Below are 12,945 nucleotides of genomic sequence, written 5' to 3'. Positions count from 1 at the left end.
CATACAGCATTCATTTTACTTAGTCCCAAATCTCTATCAGATGATGTTGAGCAGAAAGATTCTAAAATTGGCAGGGAGAAAGGAAAAGTCCTCTTAAAGGTTGGTCTATGCCAGGGCAGCCTTACAGAGGAGGGAGGGGGAGATGAATAAGGTGTGTGCCCCTGAATAGCCGGCATGGACAATATTGTCTGGCAAGCCAGAATAAGCACACAGAGAAAAAGCAAAGCAAATGGAGATGATCGTCAAAGGTGAGAATAAGCGAAGAGAGGAGAAAGCTGAACCCCGCAGGGTGTTCTGGGGACATTAGTTCTAACCCACTAAGTTACACTTGCCAGTCAATGTAATTCTATGCAACTCAATTAGTACTAGCGCTATGGCAACCCAAGGGGCCTGGCTACACAAAAAAAATAACAGAGAAAACCCTGCTGTCCCGGGGCTGGATGCAGATCAAGCAGCAGAGATGCCCTACCCTGTTCAGAGCCAAGCAAAGGAAAGCACAGCACTTAGAAACAACACAGGGTGAGCGATCATTGTTCTCCAAGACATAAGTAGTGTGTGGGCACCAGGCGAGACCAGGAGGGGGCAGCCCTGAGCAAGCCAGAGCAACTGAGAGCCAGTGACACCCGCGTGTGTGTATGTGTGTGTGTGTGTGTGTGTGTGTGTGTCCTCTGGAGGCCTCAGAATGAGAGACTACTTAAATCCATTTGGCCGCGGAGAGTTAACCTGGCCTTGCTCAGGTTCTCAGAGGTCACACAGTAAGGAACCATGAAGGTCAAGATCTGAGCCCCATATTCTAATTCCGAAGACAGAACGGAGCCACACAGCCTCTAATTCAGGCAAATCAAATGAGAGCAAGCAAGAGAAAGAACACGGCCAGCACAGTGAGGCTGGAGAGGGGAGAGGAAGCTCTGAATAGCCCTGCTGTTTTATGGCCACATGATCCATACACATTGCCAGCATCTGGAACCCTGGCTACCCGGAGTGCTCAGTCCATATTCAGCAGCCCAGCAATGAACAGGCAAAGGAAACTACACACATCTTATACACCCCCTGTGTCTTGTTCTGCAGGTCCCCAAACAGTTGGCACGACAGCAACAAATTATGTATTGTTCTCTCTACCCTATAATGGCAAGAGCCATTATTAGTAAAACATGCATTTAAGCTAAGACCATAGTCTCTCCCTCTACTATAAATCAGCATGCTTAATTGGCACATCTCGGAGCTTTTAAAAGCATAGCTCGGACAGCTGTTAAATAGGTTTCTTCCTGACTTTGTGTTCCACTTGTTTTACAATTAAAAATAGAACGTTCAGGGCTGAATAAAAGGCTCGGCAGTGAAGAGTACCCGCCTAACACTCTCGCCAAGGACCCAGGTCCGGTTCTCAGCAGCCACATACCATTAGACAACCATCTGCAGCCGCAGTTCTAAGTATCTGATGCCCTCTTCTGGCCTTCACAGATTCCCACGTTCAAGTAGTTCACACAAAGCCATGACGGCATACACGAATACGCATAACATAGCTGATAAACAAATATTTTTAAGTGGGATTGTTAATAGAAAACACATATGGATGTACACACTCACAAGAGTTAAAGTGCTTAAAAAATTAAAATTAAAAGAAATAATCTTTGGGGCCAATGGGACAGCTTGTTCTAAACAGCCTGACAGTCTGAGTTCAATCCCTAGAACCCATATAGTGGAGAGAGAGAACCAAGTCGCCCTCTGACCTCCATACCTGTACTGTGGTACAGAGAGAGAGAGAGAGAGAGAGAGAGAGAGAGAGAGAGAGAGAGAGAGAGAGAGAGAGAGAGAGAGAACAGAGAGAGACAGAGACAACAGAGAGAGACAGACAGAAATTTAAAGTTTTTTTTAAGGTTTTAATCATCTAGACATATTAAAATTTTTCCAAATTTCAAAATATAAAATCATAACATACAGCAAATGTGGAACTAACTAGCATTTTTAACAGGTGGAGAAGAGCACACACAGCTATGCTGGAAACTGAGAAGTTTCCAGCCCTGCTCTAGTGTGGCTCTGGCCTTTCACCACACACACACCCAGTGTCAGACCAGCCTCCAGGGTTAGATCCTTCTAGAGCACCATCTCCACAATACGTGCCCCCACATCATCGCCACCTCAATGACAATACCCCTGCCGTGAATTTTCCAGATACTCAGGTTTGAGAACCACTCATCCACTCGTCTGGACCTCTATAAATCAAGCCAGAGAGAAACAGACAGAAGCATAAACAAATCACCTACAACCATCTCCTTGTCTCTCTCTCTCTCTCTCTCTCTCTCTCTCTCTCTCACACACACACACACACACACACACACACACACACGCGCGCGCGCGCGCGCCTAGGAGCCACAGGGAGAGAAGCCAAGCGAAATCCATAGTCAAGGGCAGGAGAGCGATGGACCTGAAAGGAAACCTCGAAACGCTCAGGAGCCAGCTCTGTGTAGCCCACGTCTCAGGCCGTGTACACAGCACTCGTGAGCTCGCTTGTGTCCCCACGCCCCACCCAAAACAAGGTCAGCTGAAACCCTAACTCCCAGAGCCTCAGAATGCGAGCTGATTTGGAGGGAGGATCTTTGCTGGGAAAGGCAAGGTAAAATGGGTGAGGGTCAGCATGAATTGGACTGGGATTCTTATAGGTAGCAGGAGGGCGAAAAATATAAACAGAATGAGGCCGTGTGTAGACACGCAAAAAGAAATGGTGAAATGCAGAGAGAGGCCCTTAGAGGGAACCAGCCGTATCAGCCCCTGATGTGTGGCATCTGGTCACCAAAACCGTGAGACCGTAAGTTTCAGATGCTCTATGACATCTAGTTTTGTTTCGGTGGCACGGACTAACGTACCTTGGATAACCAGGAATTCAATTCAGGTAGTAAAGCACAGATTGCCACTCCTAACAGACCATGCCTGCCTCAATAAACCCCACAGGGTGTGAAGACTCAAAAAGAGAAATTACCCTGTCATGTCTGGGGTCCCACGCAAAGTAACTTCCACCATGCTTGCTCCTTATCCGATCTGACAGGGTCAAGGGTTAAAATGGGTGACATAGCCCTCAAACACCAAGTCATGCTAGTGCCTTCCTTGGGGAAAAATGTGCATTTTAGGAAAATATCATCTACGTACTGGAAAGAGTTTGAATGTGTCTGTAAGAGTCCACAATGAATGACAGTCAGAAACAGCAAAGCCCTGAGCGGCCAAAGGCCTTGTTGCTGAATCAGGAAGCCTTAGCAGCGTAAAGGAGATTGGGAGTGGGTGCTTCGTGCTAACCAGCCCGGGCTGGAAGAGTGTTTCACCACCAATGCCTAAGCACTACCACAGCACGGGATTTATGGTTCCTAAATGTTTGTTTTAACTGGTGTTGAGAACACAGATTTGACCCAGTGTGAACTTGACCCCGGGGTCCCTCTCCCTTCCCTTCGGTATCTGTGCCACGTGACAAAATTTTCCAGTTGAGCCTCCCACCCCAGCAACTGGGACTGGGGTCAGGGCTGAGGACACAGACGGAGCAGCCCTCCCAGCAGCTGCTATGGTAAACCTTGCGGCAGATGTATTGGCAAGACGGCCGTCAATGGCCATAGCAGGTCTATGAAAAATGTGTGACCATCATGGACTTCTCTCTCTCTCTCTCTCTCTCTCTCTCTCTCTCTCTCTCTCTCTCTCTCTCAAGCCCAGCTAGTGAGCTGAGCCAAGGGGGACAGGAGACAGCCTGAGGGTGTCCTCTCAGTCACCCCGAGTAATCTGGCCTACTACAGCCTCTCTGGCACAGAGGGTACAAATACCCAGGTGTCCTCTGCACCGAACTTAGTGAGCATTTCTAAGGTTTGCTTGCTTGCTTGCTTGCTTGCTTGCTTGCTTGCTTGCTTGCTTGCTTGGCTGGGTTGGGTTGGTCCCCACCCCCAACCCCTGAAAGCAGCAAAGGCTGAGAGCCAATGGAAAAGCAATGGAATATCGATTTTCTGTTCCTTCCTAAGGAGAGAACAAGTCATTTGATGTGCCATGAGCTCTGTGAGTGAAACCAGACCCTGCACCCACTCCCCACAGCTGGCGGCTTCTCACCCCTATTCATGGAACCTGGCACAGACTAAAAACTAAACAGATATCCCTTAAATAAATAAAAGAACCATGCATACGTTTACGAAGAGCCTGCAACGTGCCAGGCACCCGCTTGGAGTCCTGTCTGCCAGCCTCTTCCCTCTGCCAGCCCCGGTTCGCCCTCCCCATCTTTATTCTTTTGTGCCTTCTGTTCCCCCATTCAGTCTCCTCATTAGATCTGAACCCACTGGCAAAGTCTGTCTCTGAGCAATACTAACCCTGAAAAAGAGTGGAGGGACAAAAAGGAGGGGAAGAAACAATGACAAGGATGCTTAAGACAATGCCGAGAGATGCAAAAATGAGTGGGTGGAAATTATCACACCCTGGAGTTTAGTGTTTCCACTCTGAGGACAGGCCTAAGCTCAAAATCCTTCTATAAATACTGTCACTGGAAAGAGAACACATGGGATACCATCTCTTGATCACGACCAACAGTCCCCAATATTAAAAGGCAGAAAGATGTATCCCATGCTGATTACAACTCCCAGAGATATTTACACACCAGAGGGAGGGAGAGGGAGAGGAAGAGACTGGAAACACAGCATTAACGTGCACTTGGGCCTCTCCACACAGACAATGGGTGGCTGGAGCCCCAGGACCACCATGGCGCCTGCACAGAGACATTCTTTGCCCCGTGTGGGTCTGCTGCCTTCGTGTTTCTCATCTCTGGTTTGCAGTTTAAGGTTCACTAAATCTTCTGCCTTCGGAAGCATTTGCCCATGGTACATTTAAATTAAGTTTCAATCAACTCAAAGTAATTCAAGCTGGCCCAAAGGAATGCATTTTCTTCACTGAATGAATCAAAGACCACGAATGCATCCAATCTCTTATGCATAGATTCTTTTGGTTTAGTTGATATAACCTATGTAAACCCTTTAAATTATCCTTAAAATATAACCATTAAATACCAGGGGTTATACATTATGGCCTACCCATACACTTGATGATGCTGGCACCTTGCTGTTTTGTATTCTGGTATAACAGATAACGTTCAAACACAGTTGAAGAAATGGTTGTTCAATGCTGGCACGTCAAGGGTAAGAGAGAGAAAGGGAACCACACATCAGCGTATATGCCATCTGAAGGTCGTCACTATTTCTGACATAGTTACACTGATGAAATTGCTAAGGGGGGTGCTCTCCACCAGTTCTTATCCCCTTTACAAATAAAGTGTCCTCTGCCAAGCAGCAAGCTTTAGCACATAGAGAAGTAGAGACATGTATTGAATGGGGGGGGGGGCGGTTCATGTGTGTGCTAAGGTGAGTGTGGATTAGCACACGTGTGTGAGTGTATGCAGAAGCCAAAGGTAGACAATGGATGTCTTCCTCAGTCACTTTCTACTAGTTTGTTTGTTTGAGATCGTGTCTTTCCTGAACCGTGGACTAACCAATTTGTCTAGACAAATCAGCCAGCAATCTCCAAATGTCTGTCTGTTGCCACCTCCCCAGAGCTGGGCACAGGCCCCTAGTGCCAAGACCAGCTTTTCCACAAGTGCTGAAGATTTGAAGCTGACTGTTTGTACTTGCATAACAAGTATTTTACTGGGTTATCTTCCCAGCCCCATATTCAGTCTCCTTTAAAGTCTTTTCAAAATAAACCATTCAAAGGCATAAAACAGCCCAATGACTTTAACGAAACGCAGATTGAGCACCTCTTAACCCAAAAGTCCAAAATCCCAAATCCAAAATGTTCTGAGTATCAAAAGGATACCATAAGAGGAAAATTCTATACCTGGCTTCATGGAAACAGTTCGGTAAAATGCAAGCACACTAAAAACATTGTGTAAAATTACCTCCGGGTTATATATAAAGCACATATACAGATGAACTTCATGTTTGAACTTGGGTTCCATCCTTAACACATCTCATTATATATAAACACATATTCAAATAATATCAAAGTCCAAAACACTTTGGCCCAAATGTTTGGCCCAAAACATTTCAGGTAGTAGATACACACTCTAGTAGAAAAAAAAGAAAAAAAAAAGCATCCACATTACTTTGAGAAATAAAGCCAGAAGGAACGCATACAAGGGACAGGGTGGGGTGGCGTTAGGGGGATAAGCCATGTAATAAATACATAAATAAATTTACTTGATCCAGTAGTAAACTCTAAGAGTCTCTGGTTCCAGCCTTTCGCACCCACTCTGTCACCTTGACACCTTCAACAACTTAACACAGGGAGCCTGGGTTTAGTTTAGTCAGAATCAGAGAGACCAGGAGGCTTCCTCAAAGCCACACAGCTAGTGAAGGGTCCAGCACTTGAACACCCAAGGTTAGTCTTCGAAGCCTAAGGTATTTTTGGCACCGTGAGGCTTATCCATAGATGCAAGAGGACGGGGCCAAGGTTAACTCCAGCAATTGTCTAAGGACAATGGTCCCCATATCTTTCAGGACATAACTGAATTAAGACTCACGTTAGAGATGACTCAGTAGTCGAGAGCACTTGATGTTCTTCCAAAGGACTTGGGTTTGCCCACATTGGGCCACTGACAACTAACCACCTTGTAACCCAAGGGGATCTGACACCCTCTCCTGGACTCCATGGGCACCGAACACATTCCACATTCTCTCTCTCTCTCTCTCTCTCTCTCTCTCTCTCTCTCTCTCTCTCACACACACACACACACACACACACACACACACACCATAAAATTTAAAAATGAGCACATTAATAAAATAACAGCTTTTTAAAAAAGTGCTCATCTCATCTTAAAAAATGCTCAACTTCATTAGTCATTAGGGAAATGCAAATCAAAACAACCCTAAGATTTCATCTTACACCAGTCAGAATGGCTAAGATTAAAAATTCAGGAGACAGCAGGTGTTGGAGAGGGTGTGGAGAAAGAGGAACACTCCTCCACTGCTGGTGGGGTTGCAAATTGGTACAACCACTCTGGAAAGCAGTCTGGCGGTTCCTCCGAAAACTGGGCACCTCACTTCCAGAAGATCCTGCTATACCACTCTTGGGCATATGCCCAGAAGACTCCCCACCATGTAATAAGGATACATGCTCTACTATGTTCATAGCAGCCCTATTTATAATTGCCAGATGCTGGAAAGAACCCAGGTATCCCTCAACAGAAGAGTGGATGCAAAAAATGTGGTATATCTACACAATGGAGTACTATTCAGCCATTAGAAACAATGAATTCATGAAATTCTTAGGCAAATGGATGGAACTAGAGAACATCATACTAAGTGAGGTAACCCAGACTCAAAAGGTGAATCATGGTATGCACTCACTAATAAGTGGATATTAACCTAGAAAACTGGAATACCCAAAACATAATCCACACATCAAATGAGATACAAGAAGAAAGGAGGAGTGGCCCCTGGTTCTGGAAGGACTCAGTGAAACAGTATTCGGCAAAACCAGAACGGGGAAGTGGGAAGGGGTGGGTGGGAGGACAGGGGAAGAGAAGGGGGCTTGCGGGACTTTCGGGGAGTGGGGGGGCTGGAAAAGGGAAATCATTTGAAATGTAAATAAATTATATCGAATAAAAAAAAAGACATAGAAAAAAAATGAGGAAATCTTAAAAAAAACAAAAAAAGTGCTCATCTCATAAGTGCTCATAAGCGTGAATGCTTTCGCCGGTACACTCTGCAGCCCGGCCTCTGCCTCAGCAGCACAATCATTCCCGGAAGGAGTCATGATGCCAGTTTCTAGCACTGAGCAGGAAAGAGGCAGAAAGGAGGGTGGTGCTGAACACCACACAGCTTCCTCCTCGGAGCTGGAACCAGGTGTCACAGGCATCACGAGATGAGCACGGTACAGCCACTTCCTCCGGCTCTAGTGCATCCCTAAGTCTCTCAACCAACAAGGGGGCGGTGACCTCTCTCTCTGGACCTGCAGGAGGCGAAGCCAGCTACACACAGGCAGACACAAGTCCGCGCCTCCCTGGCCTGGAGAAGCAGGAAGCAGGAAGCCATGATACAAAGGCTCCATGTCCAGATAACCTCTTTCTAGGGCATCTTGGGAATTCTGAGCTCCCAGAAAAGGGGAATCTCAGGGGGTTGTCTCTTTTTTCAGAAAAGGCCACTTGCCAAGAAATCATTATACAGCCTCCTAGGACACACCAGCAGGCTCTGTTGGTTTATACATGTGTGGGGTAAATGGATGAGTGTTTGTCTGAGTGGACATGTATGCCAGTACCTGTGCATGTGTGTCATGTAGAGGCCACAGATCAACACTGAATGTCGTTCCTCAGAAGCCGTCCACCTTGTTTTGGGTCTCTCGTTGGCCTAGAACTCAGCAGTTAGGCCAGGCTGAATGGCCAGTGAGCCATGGAATCCCCTTGTCTTGGCCTCTCAGCCTTTTTAGGTGGGTTCTAAGGATCCAAACTTGAAATCTTAAGCTTTCGGGGCATTTTACCAAGTAAGCTATCTCCCCAACTCCTGCCCTGTGTGTTCAACCTTCACACAGCAATATCCCACTGCCCCTGCGTTGTCATAGAGGGCTACCCTCCATGCCACAGGACAAGCATGTCCCAGCAGCTCTGAGGCAAATGCAGTGACTAGGGGAAGCAATCCTAGCCCAGAATAACGCTGTTGCCACATTCCGGTCAGTTCTGTCAAGTGTAACCCAAGAAGTTAAGAACAGAAGAATAGAGTCAGGCAGTGGTAGCCCACACCTTTAATCCCAGCACTCAGGAAGCAGAGGCAGGCGGATCTCTATGAATTTGAGGCCAGCCGGGTCTACAGAATGAGTTCCAGGATAGCAAGGGCTATGTAGAGAGACCTTGTGTCAACAGTAATAATAACAATAATAATAGTGTTTTAATTTGCAATGCATTTCTGGGCTAGCAGCTGGAGTTGAGCCTTCAGGAAGTCTTTAAGTCAGCCATCATTGCTTGATACTTGCCCAAATCCTAAAACACAAAGATGGTTCCTTTTCATCCACTCAAAACCCTTCTGTTTATCTCCTGGTCTAAAGGCATTTTTCATCAAACAAGGTCATCAGAATGATTGCATCCAGTCTTTATTTACCCATCAGTATTATAAAACTCAAACTACACACAAGGCACATTGCTGAGTTTTATTATAAAATATAAGTCAACAAGCAGCTGAAATTTTGGGCAACTCCAGTTAACACAAATAATAGCTCAAGCTCTACAAAGAGAGTATTTAAAAACACTTGCTTTGAGAGCTAGACATGATTTAGTGATTAAGGGGATCTGGGGGGTCAGGACCCAGCACCAACATGGTGGCTCACAGCCATCTATAACTCTGTAATCTATAGTTCTGGGAACTGACACCCTCTTCTGGCCTCTACATGTACTAGGCATGTACATAGTGCACAGATGCATATAAAATATTTTGTAAACTAATAAAAAGTTTTAATGCTTACTCTTTTTTAGAGTGGAGGTAACATTTTTCTATTCCCAGGCAACTTGTCCAGGGGACTTCAATATGCATTTATCTTTAACATTACAATGTTTATAAGAAATGTTCTTATATCTATATTTGTGATTAATTAAAAAATACTGTTACACATGCATATGAACTGGGAAAACCCGAGTGCAGAAAGATCCTGTAAAATAACTGGACCTCAAGGATGCCTGAGGCTCTTTTCAGGAAGCTTTATATACTTTTAATATCGGGCCTGATGAGCTTAGGTCTGTAATTCCAGGAGGCTGCAAGGCTGTGTGTACTGAGGCGCGGGTATGAATTGGTAGAAAGTTTGCTCAGCACGTGGGTAGCCTTAAGTTCGATCCTCAGTGTGCAACTACTCCTGCCTTACTCCAGGAAAGGATCCCTACTTTCCATTCCTCCACCACCATCATGTCGACGAATGCTTTTTATTTGTTGGTGCAAATACGATTAAATTAATCGCATTTGGTTCTGGCACACAGCCTACCCTCAAGGGGGTTCTTTTTCCCCCCAAGTGAGACAGTCATAAACCCCAGGGTTGAGCACAAGGCGTTTTGGACAACACAGTGCTGGAGGACTGTCAGAACCCAGTCCTTCCTAGATGGTTATACAGGCTGCAGGGGTTCTGTAGTTCAGATTTCACCTTCACAGGGGCAGTGCCTGCCTCTTCAAGAGGCCTCTGGAGAAGCTCCCCAACCCCAACCTGACCCTCCTCCTCCCACTCCCCCCCCCACACACACAGACAGCCCCCACCTGGTCCCTTGTGCGAGGCTGCTGCAAGTATAACTTACGTTTGGTGCACCTCTGGGAGCCGGGAGCCTTACTCCACCCGTGACAGCACTGCCCTCCACAGACATTAATCCTGAAACAGAGAGGCCCCTGAGTCCAGCGCAGTGAACTCAAGCTTTCAGAGTGTTCCTGAAAAACCAATCTCTTGCTTACACATTCCTCTAGATTAGAGAGAGCTCTAAAGTGTGTCCAGGTCAGGCTGGAGAGATGGCTCAGTGGTTAAGAGCACTGACTGCTCTTCCGAAGGTCCTGAGTTCAAATCCCAGCAACCACAAGGTGGCTTACAAAAAAAAAAAGGCCCCATTCACCTCAGAAGGATGGAGGAACCACGGCCTCTGCAGACAAGCGTGGGGTCTTAAAATCCAAACAAAACTCCAAATTAAAACAGAGTCAAATGTATTCTTCATAGTCTCTGGGCCCACTTTGCTTCAGGGAGTAGTATTCCCTCCCCCGCACCTCCCTCTCCCCCCCACCCCCCAACCCCCACCCCCCCTCCCCGCACCACCAAACGAGTGAGCTCACCCTAAGAATCAATTCCTACGGGGGCGGGCGGGGGGGGGGGAGCCAAACGTCCAAATTAAGTCGCCCCCATCCTAACTTGTGACTAGTGGGGAGAAAGCTGTTCAGTGGGGATACTTACCAGCACCGAGTAACAAACGTTCCAATCCCTACTGTGGTCCATGCCAGAGTCTCACCCCCAACGCCTTACCAACTTAGGACCCACAGGTGCCAGGCAACCCAAGTCTACAATTTCTGGGAATTCAATGAGAGCTGGGTCTTTACAGCCAGCTTTCACTCACAATCCCTTTTTCATTAGGTAAACCAAAATAAAAAACCGAGTTGCAAGAAGTTTAATTGATGCCTTGGGATTAAGCTGTAGTGACTTCATGTTTACGCCCATAGTCTAGGAGCAGAAGGGTTTGCGCACAGGAGGTTACGCCCCGGGGAAGAAATAAATGCCTTTTGTGTTTCCCCCGCAGCTGGGTAACAATGCACTCGGAGTTAAACACCAGTAAAAAGTGAGCGGGCTTCCCCCCCCCCCCCCCCGCGCCCACCCCTTCCCGCAGCGCCCCCGGCGGGGAGGAGACGGTCCCCTGGCCCCGGCGGGTTCCAGCGCGCGACGCAAGCAGAGCGTGGGCTTACCCCTGCAGCTGCTGCTGCTGAACCTGCAGTCTCGAGCCCCCGGCGCTCTGGGTGTCCTGCTGCACTTTGGAGCGCACGACTTGCCTGCCATGTTTGGCGAAGCGAGTGACCGCGGTCTGAGCACCGGCCTTAGAGTGGAGCTGCCGGCCGGGGCCCCCCGGGCGCGCGGGCTCGGGTGGCAGCGGAGATCGGAGCCCGGGCAGGGCCGCGCCGCCAGGCTGGCTGGTGCGCCGGGTCCGCTCGGCTGGGGGCCCGGCCAAGGCGCGGCTGGAGGCGGCTGTTGAGCTCCGGCTGTACCTGGCGTCCAGTGCGACGTTGAAGGTCCGCGGGGGCCCAGCCAGAGGCAAGGCTCCGGCCGGCAGTCCCGGGCCCGGGCGCACCACGTACGTGATCCTCCGCACCCGGCCGTGCGCAGACCACGCTAGCAGCCCTGCCCAGAGCAGGAGTCCCCACCTGAGCCAGGCTCCCGCCATCGCGGGCAGTCTCCGGCCGCGCGGCTCGTCCTGCCCCGGCGCGCTCCCTCGGATTCCCCCAAGGACTCCGCAGAGAGCCCGTGCGTCGCGGGGTGGAGGCCAACTGGGTGGCCGCAAGGGAGGGAGCTTTGCGGGCGCCTGAGCGGCAGCAGACCCCAGCCGGGAGCGGAGGGGAGCAGGGGGCGGGAGTTGGGGTGGAGAGGAGGGGAGGGGCGCAGGCTGCTCAAGGTGAGGGTCCCCCTGGCTCAGTCGGGATGTCGCCGGGTGCAGCTGGGGTGCTACGGGCACCGACCCCGCGAGGGTGGGCGAGAACGACCGTGAGCGCTGGACGCTCAGAGGCAGCCCCGGCTGCAAAGTCTTTTAAAAGTTTCTTCTCCCCGGTGGAGCCCTGTGTCAGATCTGAACAGCCAATCTGCGGCAGACGTGACGTCAGGCAGCAAATCCTAATTGGGGAAAGCTCGAGATGAGCCTGAGAATGAGCCGCCACCCTCCGCATCCAGAGATAGGGGATGTGGGTCGGGTGGACAGGGGTTCCCGCTCCCCAGTCCCAAGAGAAGACAAAGGGCTCAGCAAGGTAAGGGAACGGCCCTTTCCTTCGTAAAGGATTGGAGAAATACAGTTTGGAAGCGCAGGCACTTTAACACAAGTTTGCTCGGATACTGTCTGCAGAAATTGGATTAAAACACTAGGTCCGGTCCCAAAAAAGGCTATCGGAGGTAGGGTGAGCTGTCTATTGCAAAGTGATTCGCTCTATTAGTCTGAAGGAAGGTTTTCTTTAGGACTGCAACCTCTGGAAGACTTTGTGGTACCCTACTCCTGGCATTGGAGGGTCAAGAATACGGGATGGGCAGCAGGGGGCGCCCATGTAGATGAAAACCGCAGAGGCTGCTGTGCCGGTGGTCCTTACAGTGGAGTGGAGCATTTAGGAATTCTCTGTCTCTCTCTCTCTGTCTCTCTGTCTCTCTCTCTCTCTCTCTCTCTCTCTCTCTCTCTCTCTCTCTCAATTTCTCTCTCAATCTCTCTCAATCTCTCTCTCCCGCCCCCCCCAAGAGAGTTTG

General features: G+C 48.9%; 1 protein-coding gene across 4 annotated transcripts in view; it reads right to left on the bottom strand.

Moving 5' to 3' along the window:
* The window catches only part of Ltbp1 (latent transforming growth factor beta binding protein 1), a 397,974-nt gene extending 385,718 nt beyond the window's left edge, over positions 1–12,256 (bottom strand). For all 4 annotated transcript variants that reach the window (XM_052186373.1, XM_052186374.1, XM_052186375.1 and 1 more), the window contains exons 1-2: positions 11,415–12,256; positions 10,274–10,344 (exon numbers count right to left, since the gene is read on the bottom strand). In XM_052186373.1, the coding sequence (XP_052042333.1) occupies positions 10,274–10,344; positions 11,415–11,887 (544 nt within the window). In that variant the 5' untranslated portion in view covers positions 11,888–12,256. The remainder of the gene's footprint in view (positions 1–10,273; positions 10,345–11,414) is intronic.
* Positions 12,257–12,945: the final 689 nt, after the last annotated feature.

This window comes from Apodemus sylvaticus, chromosome 6 (genome assembly GCF_947179515.1).
Source record: "Apodemus sylvaticus chromosome 6, mApoSyl1.1, whole genome shotgun sequence".
NCBI lineage: Eukaryota > Metazoa > Chordata > Mammalia > Rodentia > Muridae > Apodemus > Apodemus sylvaticus.
Note: the sequence above shows the minus strand (reverse complement) of the source record. Positions and strands in the feature narration are given on the sequence as shown.